This window comes from Terrapene carolina, unplaced genomic scaffold (genome assembly GCF_002925995.2).
Source record: "Terrapene carolina triunguis isolate 2854851 unplaced genomic scaffold, T_m_triunguis-2.0 Scaffold234, whole genome shotgun sequence".
Classification (NCBI taxonomy): Eukaryota; Metazoa; Chordata; order Testudines; family Emydidae; genus Terrapene; species Terrapene triunguis.
The window spans coordinates 6,228,426-6,249,791 of record NW_020664585.1 but is presented as its reverse complement, the minus strand read 5'-3'; the positions used below and the strand labels follow the sequence as shown (position 1 = coordinate 6,249,791).

At 39.8% G+C, this 21,366-nt stretch overlaps 1 protein-coding gene across 13 annotated transcripts in view; it reads right to left on the bottom strand.

Moving 5' to 3' along the window:
* Nucleotides 1-21,366, bottom strand: part of CLIP1 (CAP-Gly domain containing linker protein 1) — a 111,736-nt gene that overhangs the window by 42,736 nt on the left and 47,634 nt on the right. For 5 of the 13 annotated variants that reach the window (XM_026656978.2, XM_026656980.2, XM_026656986.2 and 2 more), the window contains exons 4-11: nucleotides 20,191-20,315; nucleotides 19,385-19,601; nucleotides 15,769-15,966; nucleotides 13,831-13,934; nucleotides 12,242-12,302; nucleotides 10,991-11,023; nucleotides 6,232-6,336; nucleotides 328-1,272 (exon numbers count right to left, since the gene is read on the bottom strand). In XM_026656978.2, the coding sequence (XP_026512763.1) occupies nucleotides 328-1,272; nucleotides 6,232-6,336; nucleotides 10,991-11,023; nucleotides 12,242-12,302; nucleotides 13,831-13,934; nucleotides 15,769-15,966; nucleotides 19,385-19,601; nucleotides 20,191-20,315 (1,788 nt within the window). Of the gene's footprint in view, nucleotides 1-327; nucleotides 1,273-4,461; nucleotides 4,571-6,231; nucleotides 6,337-10,990; nucleotides 11,024-12,241; nucleotides 12,303-13,830; nucleotides 13,935-15,768; nucleotides 15,967-19,384; nucleotides 19,602-20,190; nucleotides 20,316-21,366 lie in introns of those variants that run through there. The other 8 variants (XM_026656981.2, XM_026656987.2, XM_026656988.2 and 5 more) reach the window with 4 other exon arrangements.

Sequence of the window (21,366 nt, the reverse complement as noted above, 5' to 3'; positions counted from 1 at the left end):
GTGGATCCTTCTTGCTTACTAGGACCACGAGTGCCCAAACACAGCTCTCAGAACAGAGGTTATAGGGCTCGTAAGTTCACAGCAAGAAAGAACTTCTATGGGGCATGACCCACACACCTCTACCCAAACCACCACCCTGCAAGACAAGATACAGCCTTCCAGATTATATGCGCTGGACAGTTTCTCTAAACCTCTTCAGATGATTAAAAAATACTTTCTCTCTTAAGACTATCTTCCCCTCTGTGATGAGCTCATGATTGTAGATAAAAGGTATAAATGTAAATTAAAATAAAACAAATTAAAGTAACGATGGATGTTAATACAAACCTTGCTACTCCCATCAATCTTTTCAGTCTCTAGGTTTTGTATCAGTTTCTCAGCTGCCTCAAGCTGCTTGCTAAGTTTCTGGATTTCCAATTTACCTTCAGAATTGGCTTTCTGAAGTACATCAAGGTCCAAAATCTTTTCTTCAGTAACTTTGATCTGTGTCGTTAAACTATCAATAACCTTGGTTTGTTCATTGCACTTGGCTTGAAGTACCTCTAGCTCTTTTACCTTTATTTCAGCTTCCTGTAATTTGTTTAAAGCATCTTCCATTTCTACTAGATGTTGATCTTCTGCATTTTCTAGTTTGGTCTTCAGGTTTTCCAGGCTTCGCTCTCTCTCCTCAGTGATTTCCAATAGCTTCGCTTTCAGAGCTTCAATCTCTTTCATATGCTGAGATCTTTCGTTTTCTTGTTTTAGTTTTAAATTTGACGTTTCATTTTGATGCTCTAATCTCATTTTCTCAACCTGGGTCTTTAGGTCTGCGAATTCAGCAGTCTGAGCCCCAACACCTTTGCTGAATGAAACCTTTAGTTCTTCCATTGCTTGCTGATGTGAAGCAATAGCAGATTCCAGCTTTGATTTCCACAGCTCTATCACATCTGAATTCTCCTTGTTGGCACGATCAAGCTTAGTTTTCAACAACTCATTTTCTTTTGCAATTCTTTCATGTGAGGCTGAAAGTGCTTTGATCTCCTTCTGATAAGATTCTTCACTGATTCCAAACTTCTCTTTTAGTGAATTTATTTCATGTTGATGTTCTTTGCTAATTTCTGCCACTTTTTCTTGCAAAGAACTTATTTCTTGTAGCAGTGAGAGAGAACTGTCCACATCACTGACTGGCTTACTAGACTCTAATCTCCCTCGGAGCTCAGCTACTTCCTTCACCCGCAATGCTAGATCTCTTTCTAGTTCCATGATGCGAGATTTTTCTGATACTGTGGCCACCTATGATCAACAGCATTTAGAAAGAGAAATAGTTACACCACATATATAGCATGAAGATATTTTTAAGTCTCAAGAAAAATCTTCAATTATTACCAATTAACCTCAGTAGTGTATCCATACCAACCTTTTTGGCAATAATTGGCCAAAATCAGACCTAGTCTAATCCAAATTCCTATTCCTACTGAGAACTAATGGAGCATAAATAAGAACAAATGTTTTCTTTACATGGAAATCTATGAACCAAGACAACCTAAAATACTTGGTTTTGTTTACTTTTAAAATAAAAGTACCAATACCTGTGTTTACACCCTTATAACTTTTTATTTAAGATGGAATGTTTTTAAACTCCCTTTCTGAAGTTAATTAAGCAAAAGCTTACAATTGCAGCTTGTATATAGGTTATCAAGGTTTAGCAAAATGCTTCTAAGAATGAATTTAAAGTGGAATGATGAAGGGTGAAGAGTTTGCAGTCTTCATTTGTCCAGATAATTGCTTCCTTATACCATTCATATTGGTTTTGAAGCTGACAGAGAAATGCAAATATATTTATTTGGTCTGGATGTACCAATAGGTGAAACTCCCATTACATCTATCCCCAAACTGTCTTTAAAAATTATTCTGACACTACCCAAGGCCTCTCTCAGAATGCCAAAGAAGGATTAAATAATTAATTAGGCCTGTGACATGCAAAAGCATCACAAAACCAACCATTGTTCCTGATCAGGAAATTACTGTGTCTGCTCCTCCTTGTATTATCAACATCAAGATTAAAGATATTACTTACCTGAAATTGTTCTTTTTAAGTATTTTCTACAGATCCCACTCTTTGTTTTATATTATTCCATCTATGACCTCAAGAACAAAACCATAATGTGTTTTAAACCTCTCCCACATATCCCATCAACAGCAATATATTTTGCAGTATGTTCTGGACATAGGTCAGGAAAGAACTTTGAAAGCTAATGAAGAAGAACTGCTTACTATAAAACAGCAAGTGGAATAAGCAAGGATAGTTGGAAGTTATTGTCTTGACGGAACAACTAGTAATCTTGCAGTCTATCTAGGCTATATTATTAAGGCAGCAATATTTTGTGGAAGTGTTTAATAAGTTAAATGACTGGCTTTCACATATCCTATTAAAGCTGATATGTATCATTGCAGAATCTAATCAACCAAATCCTGCCCCATGAACAATGAAGAAAATGTACAACATGTTAGATAACTGTTTCAATGACTCTTTTAGACCAAAGCTCACTTTGTCAAAGGAAAAGATGGCCAAACAGATGAGACATAAGGAAAAAACAAACCATCACTCCTTGCTAGGGTTGCCAACACTCCCTGTTTGGCCGGGAGTCTCCCGGAATCGGGCTCGATCTCCCAGAGGCTACTGAAGCCAATCCGGGAGATTTTAGGTTGCTAAAAGTTGGATCAGCAGCACAGCGGGGATAAAGCAGGTTCCCTACCTGCCCTGACTCCAGGCCGCTCCTGGAAGCAGCCAGCATGTCCGGCAGCGGCTCCTAGGTGCAGGGGCGGCCAAGGGGGTCTCTGCACGCTGCTCCCCACCCCGAGTGCCAACTCCGCAGCTCCTATTGGCCAGGAACAGGGAACCGTGGCCAATGGGAGCAGCGGGGGTGGTGCCCGCAGGCAGGGGCACTTGCAGAAACCCCCCTGGCCGCCTCTGCATCTAGAAGCTGCTGTGCTGGACCTGCCGCCGCTTCCAAGAGCCACCCAAGGTAAGCACTGCCCGGCTGGAGCCTACACCCTGCACCCTCTCCCGCATCCCAACCCCCTGCCCCATCCCTTAGCCCCCTCCTGCACCCAAACTCCCTCCCAGAGCCCGTACCCCAAACCTCCTCCCCCAGCCCCCTCCTGCATCCAAACTCCCTCCCGGAGCCCGCACCCTAACCCCCTGCCCCAGGCTCAGCCCGGAGCCCCCTCATACTCCGGACCCGTCCGCCCCATCCCCCAGCCCATAGCTTGCACCTCCTCCCACACCCCAACCCCCTGCCCCAGCCTGGTGAAAGTGAGTGAGGGTGGGGGAGACCTAGCGATGGAGGGAAGGGGGCTGGAATGAGTGGGGGTGGGGCCTTGGAGTAGGGACAAGGCAGGGCAAGGGTGTTTGGGTTTGTGCGATTAGACAGTTGGCAACCCTACTCCTTGCCCCCCTACAACTAAAACAGAAACTGCTATGAGGAGTAATTTTCTAATGCAGAAAAACGATAGCTCCTCAAAAACCTCAGCAAACCAGTGCTCTCAAGGCTTTTCTGTTTGAGAAGAAGGATGAAGATAATTGCCAGCTGCTTGATTCACAGACTATCTTTAAAGGATACACCAACTGGCCTTGAAATATTTTCCTTTGTGTTGCAAGGAACATCATAATACAACTGGCATTAATTGGTTCAGTTCCACACCAGGTAGAATTCTTCACATAGAGGGCTGAGCTCACTTATCACCTCTTGGACCAGTTTTACAGGTTCTCATCAAATACTGTAGTGTATTTTAAGGTTATTCTCATCTCTCAGTCACTGAAAGTTTGTCTTCTCCTGCTACAAGATTCCATGAACACTGAAGCCATCAACGAGGGCTTCGCAACCCAGCATTGATGTGCACATGTGAGAGGAATTTAGGAACAAGGAAATTCATAAACAATGGTGTCTTGCAACATGTGACCTAGACTCCTATCATGTAATGGGAGATTTATGTCCTTTTGTCACATAGTCATTGACTTTCTGGTAATATTTTACCATAATTTTTTTTAGCACTATTTGATCAGTCATGCTGAGGTGTCTGCTGAGAATGGCCAACAGTGAGGATACAATATGGCCAACATACAAGATTCTTACTAATCTGTCCTACAGTTGTAGGCTTTGTATTTACAAAAGTGAAGATGCAAGTAATTTTGACTGGTTTTTGCCAAAAAGTCTGAGGTTTTAGGCCCTATGTGGGCAGTTTGCTGGAGTGGAGCAACTACTATATTTGTACAAAAAAATAAGCACCTTCTTCTCCCCACAAACATAGGTCCCAAATCTGGTCTGGGATCCACTAGCATGGACCCCAGCAATGGACTGTGCACAGATGAAGTCACCCTGTAGCATTACATAAACCTTGGCCCAGAAGGGCCCTTTAGATACTGGGAGTTGCTCAGTCTCTACTGAATCTCATGTTAAAGGAAAGCATAGTTGTATGCACCTGTGTTAGTCTGGTCCATCATCATATTGATGCAGAATGACAAAAATGAACCAGAGACACCTCTTTCTCTTTTGTGTAGTTTCACTTTTGCCTTCCTGGGGTCTGGAAAAGAGCTGAAGTTCCTCAGTTTCTTTGAGAATAGTAAGGACCTGACTGGTGGGGAAAAAAACCTCAATCACTAGGAAGCTCTCCAGCCAAGCAGAATTCATTCCCTGTAGAGAGGTTTCTTCCCCCTCCCCCCCAAAAAGAAAAAGCAACTGGCTTGTGTTGCATCTGCTAACTGATGCTAACAGTTAACCAGAGGTGCCAAGATGCTAAACCTGAGCCCAATTTGTAAGCAAGTTTTGAAGAATCCTCTCTCAGTGCAAGATATTTGAATGCTATGATACCACGCACATGCTGCAGGTAATATTAATACTAATTCATCTGTGGGAGTTTTAAGTTTCCTCCTATTCCCATGTGTCTCTAAATCATGAAAATTTGGATCCATTACTCCCATCCAAATAAATTATTGGATTACTATACATTTAAAGATTGCTTCCTGCTACATAAAAGCAATCCATCCCTACAGCTTTATAAACCAAGAGTGGGAATCTATAGAATATACTTCCTGTCAGAAAACAGAGACCTTACTGGACTTCTGCAAATACTAAAATTAAAACTTCAGATTGACAGTAGAAACAACGAATGTCAGTGATTTGACATTCATTACAATGCATATTATGCATTGTTATTTAAAATAATCTAAATCAATAGGGAGTAATCAGAGCTGTAGGCTGATCAGAGCCATTTCAAATTACTAGAATGCTTTAGGCTTAGAAACCATAAGCAATTCATTCCTTCAAGCAAAAATAAAAAAAAATGTCATTTTTTTCATATGTGCAAAGGCATCCAAATAAGGAACTTGGAAGTCATTTCCATTCTTCATGGTTCTGGACTTCTGAGAGCACATCGGTATGATAATATACTATTACACTCTGCTAAACACACCTGCAAAGGGAGTACTGGGATCAACTAATTTAGTCATATAGGACCTGTCTCAGCTGAAATTTGACACAGGGTTAGCATCTTTCTAGAGAGAGATTAATATGGTTCTTGGTAGAAAGATACTAACATTGTTTCAAGTCTCTGCACATGTAGAACTTCACCTTTCTAAACAAGGGAATTAAAAAAAAATAAAAATCAGAGGTGTATGCAGACTACGCAACTAGTGCCACTGGGTTCCCTATGGAAGGACCATACAAATGGAGAAAAAACAAACAACCGTATGGCCACAGTACACACTGGTCAGCAAAATAAGCACCTAATGTTACAACCTGTACATAAGGTCCAGATTGCTCCATTCCCCCAAAAACCTTCAGACTGGAAGAATTAGAGTAAATTAAATGAGAACATTTGTCTATTTGCAGCAAGTCAGCATTTCTTTTGGAGCATAAAGAACCTCACTATCTGCTACAAGTGAACTGCTGAATACTTTCATAAATGGATCCACAACTTTGTTTGCTGCTTTGGACCTGTAGTCAAGTGATACTTTTCCATTTTGAAGAGATCTTACCTGGATTCCTTCGTAGAACTATATATAATAAAAATGTTACAAAAAGTCAAAATCTAATAGTCGGTTTAGTAGTGTCCTTCTTGGCTACTTTCTATAAAGTATATGGCAGAAGACAGGCACTCTCTTCGATATCCATTATACCCCGAAGACTGCGTGATCAGAAATCCTCCACGTTACAAATAGGTCTCGTTCATTTAAATAGTGAAAACCATTACCCTAGTGTCTTCTAACTCCCTCTGGAGTTTGTCAGCTTTGGTCTTTTCAAAGAGCAGGCTCTGTTCAAGCTCCTTAATGCGGGCATGCTCCAGTTTGGTCTGCGTCTGTTAGTAAAAAGGGAAAGGAAGAGAACACAACAGTGCCACCATCACATGCCAGCACAAAAGGAGGGAGCCACATGCAGGCCGTGCTGCCAGTATCTTCTACCAAGGATGAGCAGAGAAGATGCAGTGGGTAAAATGAACAGGGAAACTCTATGGATGAGAGAGATGGACTGAAAGTGTAAATGGTCTGATGTGTAAAATAAACAAACAAACCACAAACAAGAAGAAATACGGACAAAAAGTAAGGTAGATTCATGCAGCCAAGTAGAAGTTATTTATCAGTATGTGAAGTTTACCAGCACAAATTAGAATAGTTAATACTTTTTAAAGAACTATAAGCCCCTTCCCTATCACCCCCAACTAACACTGTATATTTATTTGGATGTAGCTGAGTTAGGTTTTTAATTATGAACTAGGGGATCAAAATTCAGACCAGGTGTACATGGGTGAAATAACACCATGGAATAGGACCAGCACACAGCAGATCTGAATTTGGCCATAGATATTGATTAAGGCTTCTGTAGAACACTATTTTTAATTTCTCTATAGTTTAAGTTTGTGCCATAAAAATCTTCCTGGCAAGTCAAGATTCATTTGTTGCCATCATATGAATGGTGTGAATACACAGAGTTACTCAGAACTGCAGAACATCTTTTCCCCACCTTTCCGAAGGGGAGCAAATGTGACTGATTTAGACTGGTTGCTCTGTAATTAAAATGCCGATTTGACCATGGTACATCGCTCAAGTCTAAATTGGTTAGGCCAAGAGGAGTAAGTAAGTTTGTACTTCTAAAAGGCATTGTGTTCCAAGAGAGAAAAAGAAACCACACAAAGCGGAGCCAAGTCCCTTCTGCCCTTTGCTCACAAAGGGGTAGGTTTTATAAAGAACTGTGGAATATCAGGATGCAGCTCCTGAATATTCAACAAAGAGGCGGAGACACTTTGCCAAGAGTCTGCAAGAAAGCCTGGGGTTTAAGAGAGATGGAAACAGTCTAGCAGTTACTCCCTTCTTGACTTGCACCACTGTGGGAGGGAAAAAGAAAAGCACACCCAGAGTTAAGAACTGCATGTCACACTCAGCTCTGAACTGCAGAGTTTAGTACATTGTGTCAATCTTAACACACATCATCATTAACCTAAAAGATGCCATCTTTTAAAAAGCAATATTCATGCCTGTTGGTTTAAGTGTCCTTTCCTAGAAAGAGGCGTGACCATCCCAACAACAGAGTGACCACCTGAAGGAGGCTGAATATTATTTTGTCTGTCTATGGCAAGACATGCTTCTCATCCTGAGAAGTTACCTGTGCCAGACTGGAGCAATGTTCTTCTATGTGATTTAGTTGTAGCTGTTAATTTAGTGTGAAGTAGAGTGGCTGGATTTAATTAACCTAAGAAATATTAATTAGAAGAAACAGGTCTTCAGCTTGCAGAGCCAGACGTAGAATATGAAGGAGAAGAGAGTAATGTGAAGATATGTGGGATCCCATCAAGGCCCTACTCCATCTGTCACCATCCCAGTGCCCATACCGTAGTGTTTCCACAGTCGGCAGGAGATCTGTGAATACATGGGCACTCTACGTGCACTGTGCACCGGCATAGGTAATGTAGACCTAAGTCTCCACTGCCAGTGTCTGTAGTAAGATATTTTGAAATCCTGTAAAGCAGTGTTATGTATAAACAGTGATAAGCTGATTGTGACCATCTTCAAAGCAGCCCCAACAATCAAAGATCATAAGTACTCTCTGAAGAGGAAGTGAGATGGGGGAAAGCCTTTGTTTTGCTTCAGGTGTGTTCTCCTTCACCCATCAATTAATAAAAAGATGGCTTCACCTTAGCATTTCATTCTGATCGCATCAAGTTATTTCTCTATCTGTGTCAAAAGCTGGAAGTTGACTGGTGCTGAACCAAAATAGTTCTGTATCCATCATGATGAAAATGATAAGCCAATTCTACCAACATAATTCAATAGGCCCCAAAACATAGGGATCCAAAAGTATTAAACTTGCTTCAGAGGCTAAACTTTCAGCAGTTCCTTGGGCTAATGAAGTTTTTATGTGATTCTATGTCTCCTTTGTTAAAGAAGATCTTCAGAGGGCTTGACAAGACTGCCAGTTTGCCAAAAGAATAAGGATTGTCCTTTTACCAACAGCTTTCCATTATGTGGTTCGATATTCTGGTGGGAATTAGAGATATTAAGAGAACTTTTAAAACGTCTAAAAGTTTTAAATGCAATAGCTTTAATTCAGAGCCTTGGTGGGATTAGTTAGTGTGACTTCAGATCCAGCAAACCAAAAAAACCCAAGCCACTAAACAGCTCTAGAAATGTCTTGAGGTTTTTTAACTAGTGGTTTGGAATAAACCAACATACTTACTCTGTCACATTCCCTGAGGCGGATCTATACAGGAGGGCATATCCAGAATTCTCCTTACATCATGAATCTCTACTAAAATATGTACTATCTTAAAGCTTTCTACAGAACCCATCATATACAAAGCCTCTTTTTAATCCCTTGCTTATATAGCAGCTATAACAAACATATCTAGGTGCTGTCCAATTATACTAAAACCTTCAGAGATCAGAGTTAACAGAACTTATTCAAAAATATCCCACCACGCAGATATTATCTGCACTAAAACAAAAATAAATAAAGATGCTCAGCTAAATATAGAGGCGCAATCTAAAAGATACCACTCCAAACACCACTTTTGCTCATTTAAAGAACAAAAACAAAAATAAATAAGTCTGATTTCCATAGGAAAGGCTCCAATTCCAAATAGGGATATCCACTGAGGAATTGTGGATCAGTCTGAGCTCCCTTCCAATCATCCAAAGAGACAAGTCTAAGGGACAAATTCTCCTCTTAGTTACACCCGAATGAATTCGGAAGATTCAATGAAGTTACTCCAGATTTATTTTGGCGTAACATAAAGGAAAGCTTGATTCAGATGTAATAATGACAGGGAAGACTCTCTCTAGTCTGGGGAATCACAATTAGATGATGAGGGGAGACACAAATCCTGCCCTGACTTAAATCCTCTGCAACTCCACTAAGGATACATCTACTCTGCAAAAAAATCCTGTGGCAGCAAATCTCAAAGTCCAGTCAACTGACGTGGGCTCATGCTATGGCACCAAAAATAGCAGTGTAGACAATCCTGCTCGGGTTGGAGCTCCGGCTCTGGGACCCCTGCCCATGCAGGATTTCAGAGCCCAGGCTCCAGCCCGAGCGAGAGGGTCTACACTGCTATTTTTAGCCCCGTAGCATAAACCCAAGTGCCATGGGTTGTTTTTTTTTTTTTGCAGGGTAGATGTACCCTAAGTCGTTAAGTCCCAAATGCAGGGCCATCAGTTATCAACAATGCACAGCAATTGCACACTGTGCCTGCTCTCACTCTTTGAAATGAAATTCACCGTTTAGTTTTGCACCTATATCTACCTACTGATCCATCTGTACTGCTATGCTGAAGCTATAATGCTGACTAATGATTCTGTGACTGAAGCAGCAAGTTTTCAGTTCCCTGTGCTGGCATGTTCACCACAGAACATGGTCTAGATAGTTTCTTACCTAGTGTTTCATTAAATAATCCAACATGACTCTCCACTCAAAAGCAGAGCAACAAGGGTTTTTCTTGGGAAATAAGCCTGTTCAGGGAGAAATTAGAATAGAGAGATCTGGAATAAAGACAGAGGGGAATGAGGAGTGCACAAAATAGGAAAGAGGAAAGTCACATGCAGATTTACTTCTAAACACACCGTGTGCCTGATTTGGAAGAATAGAGGAGACCCAGATCACGGAAGTAGCTTCACAAAAGGAACACCTAAGAATGCATAGTAGGAAATCAGTTTTAGTCTTGAGAGCTTTCTATTTTGGTGGGGGAAGAGGGGTTGCAGGATATTTTCTTGAACCAAATCAAAAGCAGAGGATTTTTTTGAATTCCATCTGCTTTGTACTGTGGACGGGGTAGAGGGGATTTATTTTAATGTCTTGCAAAGCAATATATTTCTTCTAGCCAGTCCTAAACAATTTCTCTGTGTTTCAGGAAGAAATCCTGTTACGCTACAATGAAAAATCCATAGCTTTGTACATTGTAAATAATGAGTTCATTCTCGTATTTTTCATCACTTTTCCTTGGATAATGCTTTCTCTCCAGCATTTCATAACAAAAAAGAGAAATCGGTAAGGAGAGGTGGGGCTATGCAATTTGTTCTCTAGGAAATTTCATGAAATGATTACAGTGCCATCCATTGAACAGTAGTGGGAGCTCACGGGAAAGCACACAGGATTTTGTGATCAATGCAGGTAGAGGCCTGCTTTTAGAGAGAAGACTTTTCAGGGCTCAAGACTGTAGCTTCCTGTAAGCTCCTGTTGCTTTTCAGTTGATTGCACTGTATTAAGTTTGCGGTTTTATTTTAAAAATTAATGATGACACATTCTCCCTGTCTTCAGTTAAAGGGGATCACAGGTGCTTAGTCGTTACATATATTGCTTGTGATAAGTGTTGTAATTGCTCTGAAAGCAACATGCACACAAATACTAGAGTCAACGTTTCAATAGCAGATTATGCAGTTAGTGATTAAGTCTATAAATAAGCATTTTATCTGTACACAATCTGTTAACATGGGATGTCTCCACACACTTAAATGCCCTCTTACATTTTCAGGATCTTCAGAAATCTGCCTCTTTTGCTATCAGTAAAAATTAAAAAAAACAAAACAAAAAATATATTTCATCTAAATGCTTAACACTATCACTCCAATACAACAGGAGGCATTTCATTCATTTAAATTCAGCTTACACTCCTGAAGATATGCATCTTGTCAAACAACCAACCAGAGTCCTTAAAACAGTTTGCCATGATTTTAAACTCAATTTTAATTATCGATTGATTTAACAAACAAATCCAAAAAACACTTTCATGGACTGAACAACTAATAGAGCAGAGTATAGATAGGTACTTTAAAATGGATGGAAGACTGACACAAAGTAGAACTTAAGGAAATGTCACATGAAATGGACCACAAGGCTAGCACTTTCATCATTAATGGTTCATAGGGTTACAAGTCAGTTTAAATTTCTATTGTTCTTTACAATGGGATAAGAGTAACCAACTTTTTTCAGATTAAATATGTTAAACTAGAAGACGCCCAACATTTTTATTTAAAATTTGGATTAAAAAACTGGCAGTGTTTAAATGGTCTCAATCTGTTTCTTTCTTATTAACAATAAAAACATTGTGTATAGAATTATTTAAGAATGTTAGACTAGAGTTCAGTACATCATACCAGCTAGACAAAGTAGGAAGGTAAATCGTGATTAGAGTACATACTTTGTATTTCACTGGTGTGCTTAATTTTGAGCCCTCGCTAAAGCATGCAAGCCGATGTTAAGTCTTTGTTGAGAGATGTGCAGGGATAGTCATTTTTTGGTATGAATCACCCAGAAGACTGAGGTGGTTAAATCTTCAGCACCCACTTCAACAAGGACATGACTATTAACTGCCAGTTTTATAACTTTAAAATTGATTTCTAGTTGTTGGCTTCTTTTAAATAATTTGAAAAATGTTAGCAGGATTATAAAATTGCAAAAAGGATGAAATTTTACCAAGGGCTAAATTACATTATTCTGCCACAACTGCAGCCACTCAGCTATAGAAGCCATGCTGAAGAATACAATTTACTTAAGGGCCCAAGCTTGACCATTTAAGCTTACACAAAGACTGCAGAATTGGGTACTTGAAGGTTTAGGGATCCCCTTCCATTTGTTCTGTGTACTCCTGGAATATCAACATGCAGTTTTAACTCTTCCTTTCATTGTCTTCACACTGGTAGCAATATAATGTCTATAGCTGTTTGCACTTCAACATCCTACCAAATGTGACTTTTACGAAGTTGGCAGTATTTTACCTCTAGGTCTCCTTTGGTAATGGACTCTTCCTCTACGCGGAACTGAAGATCCTCCACCTTCCTAGGAGTCATAAATTAAGACAGTTTTTCGTACTTACTTTTCATTAGAAATTAAAAGCCACAGCAACATTATATTTGAAATTACTTAATCAAGTTATCAGAAAAAGTGGGAGAAGGGAAAAAGTTCAACCCTGATTTTAAATGAGGGAACACTGAAAAATTCACATCAAAATCCTTCCTGAAGTTCTTTAAAGATTGGAAGAGACAGTATTAACGAAGAAAATAATAGTTTAAATAAACAAAATATATTTAAATTAACTAGTCACCATCTCATTCGTTTCTTTTTTAGACTTTCAAACAATGACCTGATAAAAAGACTTGATCCAGTTGCCATCACTAATTTCTATGATTCATGCTAAAAATGAGTAAGAAATTAGAAAATGTATTAAAAAAATTAAGAAGCTGGGGTGTTTTTTTTTAGAAATGCACATTCTAAAACTCTAGTATAAGTAAAGCAAGTTGATCTGTACCCGTGCTGGCTGGTGGAGAGGAAGCCTGCGGGGGAGGAACTGACGTGCTAAAGCACAACTTGCCTCATTTACACTAGAGTTTCAGAACATATAGATAGAACGTATTCACGAACATCATCATCTCAAACTCCCCTCCCCCCCTTTTTATCCTAGTCAAACTTTATGTGGACTGAGATGGACCAGATGGTGTGTTCCTGTGGAAGAGGGCTCTGAAGTTAGATTCTGAGCAACCTACACTTGCTCCACAGTTCTCTCAACTCCACAAGAAATGTGGACAGGAGAGAAAGGGTGCCTCATATCCCTTGAATGACACGCACTGGCTGAAAAACTCAGTTGACGGACTTTGAAGATGACCAGGTCGAGTCTTCTCAGTCAAAGGCAGGGCTTGTGGGAATACGGGGTCTTTCAGACAATTAGTGTAAAGGAAAGGAACAATAAGAATTTAAGTTAGTATTTATCTTAACAGTAATTACAACGCTGTCTATACAACAACTCCTTGCTTTTGAGAGTGAAGGATTTAAGGATTTAATAGATTTCAAGTTATTGCATGAGATTATATCTAACAGTGCAGAGTACTTTCAAAGAAAATAAACCTAGAGTATTTAGGAGAAATACTACACTGCTGGAGCTGTGAACATTTCCCAAGCTGCAAAATGCCACTTCAGTTAATGTATATCAGTCATGTACAGCAACAGCTATGTTGCTTGGCAACATGCTGAAGGTGAGCTCAAGGCCAACGAGGACCAGAGTTAAAATAGTCCCTCGCTGCCCTAGCAGCCGGTGAAAACAGGCTCATAGCATCTACTATAGAAAAAGCTTTTATTTTAAGCCCCATATGATGCAATCTGCAGAAGCTGCCTCAATACCACCGCCTCTGCAGGTTGCAAACTATTGGTCTAAGCAACTCCATAGCATGAACTATGCAAGTCACTTCACACCAGCCACAACACACTATATTTGTCCCATTTGGAATTAGTCTGTTACTGGCAAACCACCACATTTGAAACACAAAACCTTGTTTGTGACGGAGAGAAATCCTGCATAAAGTTTTTGGTTCACCTTTTCTCTTCCTCAAGCTGGTTGAGAAGCTCCACTTTCTCCCTATCAGCAGCTTCGACCATAGCTCGCAACTGGTCCATTTTTGCTTCCATTTCCAGAACATGCTAATTAGCAGCAATGACACAGAATTTAGAAAGTAAAAAGATTAGGCAAGTCAATATTTACTTGAAGAAGTTTAAACAGGGTTCTATTTAAGGGGGAAGAAAGCCATATGGTTTGCAGGAAATCAAAACAGTCAACTATTCCGTATGGAGGTGTAAAAGGAAAGATTAAGGTCAAAATACTTATAGCTTGGTAAAATGATAACCCAGGGGACAGGCACACGATAACCATTTACCAATATACCAGTGGTATAAGCAGCAAGGGGAGGTGTGGTATAATGGAGATTAATTAGAAGGAATTGGATGAAGTATGAAAAGCAAAATCTAGGCTAAATATCAGACTAAGGCTTCCTGAAGCGAGCTCTATCACATAACAGCTGTCATACTGGGTCAGACCACTGTTCATTTTGCCCAGTATCCTGTCTCCGACAGTGGCATATACCAGAGCTTCAGGGCCACTGTATAGAACAGGGTAATTAAGGAGTAATCCACCACTGTCTTCCACTCCCATCTTCTGGCAGTCAGAGGTTTAGTGTTGCACTGAGCATGGGGTTGTTGCATCCCTGATCATCTGAGCTAATAGCCATTGATGGACCATTCTTCCATTAACGTATCCAGTTCTTTTTTGAACCCGGTTATACTTCTGGTCATTACAACATCCCATAGCAATGAGCTTCACAGGTTAGTTGTGTAAAGTTCTTCCTCTTGTTTGTATCAAACCTACTGTGTATTAAATTTCATCAGATGACCCCAGGTGATTGTATTGTGTGAAAGAGTAAATAATACTTGTCTATTCATATCTTTCACATCACGATTCTCAATCATATCCCCCCTTAGTCATCTCTTTTCTAAAATGAACAGTCCTAATCTTTTTGGTCTCTCCTTGTATGGAAACAGTTCCATACCCCTGATCATCTTTGTTGCCATTCTCTGAACCTTTTCCAGTTTCTCTAGATCCTTTTTGAGATAGGGCAACCAGAACTGGACACAGTATTCAAGGTGTTAGCGGATCATGGATTTATATAGTGACAGGATGATATTTTCTGTCTTATTTTCTATCCCTCTCCTAATGGTTCCTAACATTCTGTTAGCCTTTTTGACTGCTGCTAAGCACGGAGCAGAAATTGTCAGAGAACTATGCACAGTGACTCCACGATCTCTTTCTTGGGTGGTAACAGCTAATTTAGAGCCCACTGCAGTATAAATATAGCTGGGATTATTTTTCTTCCAACATGCATTACTTAGCATTTATCAATGTTGAATTTCATTTAATTACATATGGAATGGTCTCTCAAGAAATGTGGTGGAAGCATAAGCATTTGGGATGTGTAAAAATAGACTGGATGAAGGAATAAAGTTTATACATTACAGGTAATAATCCTGCAATGGCCACTTAGGGAATGGACGAGATAGCACCAAATAGGTAGCTTCTGTCTCTAGTCTACAATCTGTAAATGATTGTTAACAATATTTATTGTGAGCGTCTTAATTAAGGTATTATTGCCTAAGAGAGCTTGTTTCCAATGTGTAATTTTAACAACAAATGTTAGAATGCCCCCCTACCCAACTGCTCAGGGCACTGTACAATATTTAACAATGTTTTTAAAATACCACCTCTTAAAATTCAGAATGAACTATAAACATAACTTCTTAACAAGTCTCAACTTCACCATCCCAGGAACCTCTAAGAAGAGCAGTGGCTGCAAACTAGACTCAATTTTAAAATAGTGCCCATTACTCCCAAACTTGTCCAATCAAATAATAAAACCTAGTGTGAAGTTGAAAGAAGTTGGCTGTCCTACAATCATCATGTCAAAAGAGCAGCATTATTTCTTACCTGATCATGTCCATCTCGAGCCAATGCCAGCTCCTGCTCTATTTCCCCTACATGACTTGTTGCTTTAGCAACCTCAGCCCTCTCCAGGTCCCTCTCTGCCAGAAGCTGTTCAATATGCTGCTGCTTCTCCTTCAGAGCCTCCTGGAGAGCAGTGGTGCCAGAAATTTTTCTTGCATATCGGGAAGATGTTTCTGTTAACTTCAAAAAAAGCAAATATGTTAAAAACCTCATTATCAAATAAAAAGGAAGGCTATAATCTTATTGTACACGCATTTTGGGTGCTAGCTAAGCAGATGTTTATACCTGACTGCAGCTCCTCCCACACTTTATATATCAAAACCAATGAGAGACGAAAATAATTTATTTCCTGTTTTAAAAATTAATTTCAAATTAGTTGCTCTGGAAGTTAATAAGGGACATGACTGTGCTGCAAGACTGTTCCGTGGCAATCAGCAGGTGGTGCGTAGGAGACCGAAGAGTTCAAATGAAAAAAGAAGGCTGGCCTCAGTCTAAGATGGGTACCATAGACTCAATCGAAGGCAAGCTTGTTAGGTTGCTGCTAAGCATCGTTTTCCATGAGCCCTGGCTAGATATAAAAATGTCCTCCTAGTAAAATTAGACATTCTTCCCTTATATATGGAATCAATCTTGGGTCACTTTCTGCAATCTAAGAACATTTTAGGTTTCCAAATGGATTGTGAAAAGCCTTCCCCATGAAGTCCTATTACCGTCTTTTGTGTCTATGAAGGATGCATAAATACTCAGCGTAAAATTCTGCTGTCTTCATTTGAGACAATCTCTCATTGAAGCCAATGGGAATTTTCCTTGACTAAAAGGGAAAGTTCTGTAATCCTTGTCACTATCAGTACATTCTGAAGAAGTAGAATTGATATCTGATAGGAATCACTCTGAGGATTTGAGTCGAACTAATAGTTTTTGGAAAGAACCGCTTTGGAATGACTAAAATTAAGGGTATAAATATAAATGAATCTATCTGCAAAATGTAATCTCTCTCAAATGAGACTAAGGCTTTGCTTGATCAAGTGTGCCCACTATTCCACTTAATGGAATTGCCTCTTACAATGATTAGTGAGAATTTAGTATGCCCTATCCTCCATTTTGTCAAAACTTTTTGCACTGGGAGGGAAAGTAGCAGAACTGAAAGTACAAGAATTTCTACTAATGAGTAATAGTTATTGAACAAGTTGTGGGTGCAGCAAGTATTGAGATAGTAAATTTGTTATAATATGTAACAATTGACCTGAAACCTAGTAATCCAAACTTTCTTCCCAGGTCTTAAACTATAGATAGGAACTAGGATCAAAAATGCTATCAATATCTCAATTATTCAAAATCACAACCTTGCTCTCTGGGTAGATTAGTTTTAAACAGTATCACAGTAGTTGTGACCAAGAGCGGGAACATGTCTCTTTCATGGTCTTTCCAAAGATTAAATAATTGAACAATACTGCTATATCCAGTGGGGAATGCTGGCATTGGGGATCATCAGTCCAGACTTCCCTTTCTATGTTCTAAATTAAAAAGAATTGTTTTTGCCATTATCTTGCATTAGGAAAAAAATATATCCACCTCTCTCTTTTGACCACTGGGTATCACTGCAGATTCTAACATTTCCAAATTGGCTATGAATAACTTAGCTTTCCAAGAAAATCTGCAAATACTGTACTTCTCAAGTGATTCAAAAGTACTAGGCAGAATTACTTCAGCTTCTAATAAAGCCAAGCATTGTCTTTTGAAGTCTGGATGACCTTGCCTTATTTCCTCAGTGCTCCCGAGACATTCCTCCATCCCAGGAGCATGACAAAAACAAAAAACAAAAAAAACTTAGCTCATGTCTCTTCAATTCTGCAGATTTTCAAAGCACTTCATTTCATTAATGGTCTAAAAACTAAAGGTTTCAGTACTAGACAAAAGGATTCAGATTAGGGGACAGACTCAAATAGCCACAAACAGCTTTTCTACATTAGAGGCTCATATACCTTGGTGTTGGTGACTTATTACATACGCAAGCAAAAAGAACAGCAGCCTTGGATAAATTAGAAGAATGGGTGGAAGCCTGGTAAATTCCAGATAAGATATAAAATTACCAGAAAACACTGTGTTTGGAATTTCAGAGTAGTAGAGATCTGCTGTGACTAAAATGTGAACATGAGCAAAGAAACTTGGGACTTCTTGCAATAAACAGCATTACTTTGACAAGCAGAATCTCTTCTGCGGCTGGACCCTTAAGCATTCATCCTCAATCAGAATGGAATATAAGGAAGGGGACTGGAGCATCACTGTGACAAAATAAGTAACTCTCCAAAGACTATTATAGCCAATAATTACATTCCCTCTTATGCTATGATCCTGTCAAGAACACTAAACTAAGCTGGATTGATCCAGGTCAGTACTTGATGGGAGCACTCCAATGAGTAAGCAGGTGCTGCAGAAGAAGGGTCTTCTTCCCTGTGAGTCAGTACTGAACCAATGCACCTGTATAAGTTTAGGGGGCACTGTGCTGCTAGAAGTGGATATTTCAGAAAAGACTGAGAAGAAAAAGGTGCCATTCACTTGCGGCGAATAAAGACCCATGTGCTTTTTATAATAAGGTGTTAGTCCTGTTGTCCTGGCCAAGTGTTGACTTGGGTAACTACTTCTGCCCATGTGAAATCTGCTTCAGTTTCAAATGAATATGGTAACAATATCTTCCCTGTCCTAAACCAGCTGCTCAGTTTCATTCCAGAGGTGGCTGAATTTCAGTAGCAGTTGACATGGTCCCTATATAGTCATCTGTATATAAATTTCTGGGGATTATAAAAAAAAGCTCTGGAATCTTCTGGGGATGAATGGTGCAATAGAAAATTACTTTTACACTCTTAATTGCCTAGTTGTTAGGGAAGATATCAAGCTTTCCCAAGGTTTTATGTACCAAACTTTAAAAAATGAACATAAATATAAAATATATTAGGTCATAAATTAGTACTAGGTTAAAATTAATCTCAACACCATACTTTGCAGTTTCTACTCTTTAGAAGCTCACAGAATTAAAATCAATTAGGAAAAGAAAGAGGCTTCTTATCAGCAAAGGCAGATGTTGGATTTCCACATTACATTTCTTTACTGACCCATTACACACAACCATCTCTCCAATGGAAAAAGAAAAAGATATTCCATTTTGGTCTAGCTCAGGCTTCTAACATTATGTTTAGTCACACACATGTTCATCTCTGGAAGCTTTAATGTGAGCCAAGTCTGCAAACGTTAACATAGCTTTAGCGGAGAAGCAGCCCTGGAAAAATGGACAACTCTCTACAACGTGGATGCCCTTCATTTTGCGGATCGCATAAACCCCTTCCTTATTGCAAAATCCTCAGTTAGTTTGAGTTAACTGTTAAATATATAAAGGTAAATGTACAAACACTTATCTATTCCTCAGAGCTAGCTAAGATTTCCTACATGCATGCTTTGAGTGAAAAACAAAAGAGCACAATGAAACATATTATGCTCTTCCCAAGAACTGGTCTATCCTCAGTTTACATAAGCAAACCACAGGCACGTGCCATATGGGTTCCTGCTTGGAAATGTAAAGCATGCAGTAGAAAAAGAATCTTACTAGTCCTGTACGGCTTGGCTTGCTGCTTACTGATGATGCCACAGAACTGAGAGAACTCAGGGAAGATGCACTTGGACTGCGTTTCAGAGCTGACGGCGTTGCAACCACTTTTCTCACAGTTGCCTTGGCTTTAGCTGGTGTGGTTGATGGAAATCCAATCTTGGTAACTTTGTGGACCGGTGCAAATAGGCCATATTTTGGCTGACACTGAAAATACCTTTAGAAAAAACAAAAACAGATGAGGGCAATAAATAAATTAAGACTGCAGAGAATTACCTTTTCATGTACCGTATGGCAACTTCTAAGGAATTCCACATCAACAGTCTAAACAAGGGAAAAGGGTTGCTGGTATTAAGGCTGCTTAGCACTTTCCATTATAAAATTCTTACAACCTCTTTTCTGAGAAGCTCTAGCACTTCGCTTGCAGAAAAGTCAGCAGTTAGAAAGCCCTTGGCCTATAGAAATTCCATTCAGGTTTAGCAGAGTTAAATCTCCATTTCCCTTCTGTCACATGCATTCTTCCAAGCAAACAGGGGGCAGGTCTTTGAGAGAAAAGGAAATCTTTCAAGACCCTCTGCTAGCTGCACTACATTAATTATCATTATTTGTATTGTGTAACACCTAGAGACTGCTGTCAGGGATCAGGGCATCATTGTGCCAGACATTGTATGCACAAACAACACAGAAGGTCTCCATCCAAAGACCTTACAGACTAAGTAAACATGAATATGAGGTTTTGAAAGATACATAAAACCCCAAGCAATTTTGTGTTACTGAAGGTTATTATTATAGGATTATAAACTAACCTTGTTCCAGCCACTGCTCCATCATTCTTTCCCAGAGGCTCATCTAATTCTACTCCACACCACTCTCCTTTAGCAAAGTCAGTTTCCCCCAGAAAACGTACTACTCCAGCTTTGGTGCCACCAACCTGAAGGGGGGGGGGAGGGGAGTGTAATAATTTTTACTGAGTTTCCAAACTAAAACATCAAATCAGATGTAAAAATATTTAGCACAATTTCATAAACACACTGCAAATTAAGGATTAAATGTGATTCAACCAGTAAGTATTTAGAAATATTTCCCTACCTTTACTACTGCTTCTATTTTAACATGTTGAGTGTGTCTTCAGAACCACAACCATGACTGAATAAGACTAAAAATATATTTACCACTACCCAGTGCAGATGTGGGGAACCGACAGCACTGGAACCTGGGTTGTAGCCAATTTCAGATGATCTGATGCTCCCTTCTGGCCTTAAACTCTATGACTCTAAATTAAGTTTTTCCTGCACCTATTTAGAATGGTTTATTATTGTAAGTTTGTGAGGGAAGGAGAAGAGACACCACAGCACTTTAGCTTCTTCATTGGACTAATTCAGATTAACTAAATACTACAATTATTCATACATTTAAAGGAAATATAAAGCATGAGCGTTGGCAGGCTTGCAAATGGAAGCACTTATTTGAATGGGTTTTGTAGGGAAGAAAAGGCCCAGAAAGTTCTTTTTCTCAGCGTGTACTCCTGACCAGTGCATCCTAAATCATTCACTTAGCTTAGAAGTGTTTGAAGACCTTTCCAGACACCAAGATGGTGCTCTACTTACCTACAGCACATCCGTGCAAGACATAGCTTCACCACTAAGAGAGGTAGGGAGGGGCAAGAGAAGAAATTAAGTGAAGATTCAAGAGGGGTCCAGTGTGACTGACCATCTACTGCTGGAACAAGCCCAGCATGGCAGGAGTCTTGCAGGTCGGGGTAACAGTGTGTTATGGCCTCCCTGTGAGAAAATCTGTGCAGCTCCTGCCTCTAGCACAGGGGTCGGCAACGTTCGGCAGGCGGCTCGCCAGGGTAAGCACCCTGGCAGGCGGGGCCAGTTTTATTTACCTGCTGACGCGGCATGTTCGGCCGATCGCGGCCCCCACTGGCCGCGGTTCGCCGTCCCGGGCCAATGGGGGCGGTGAGAAGCGGCGTGGGCGAG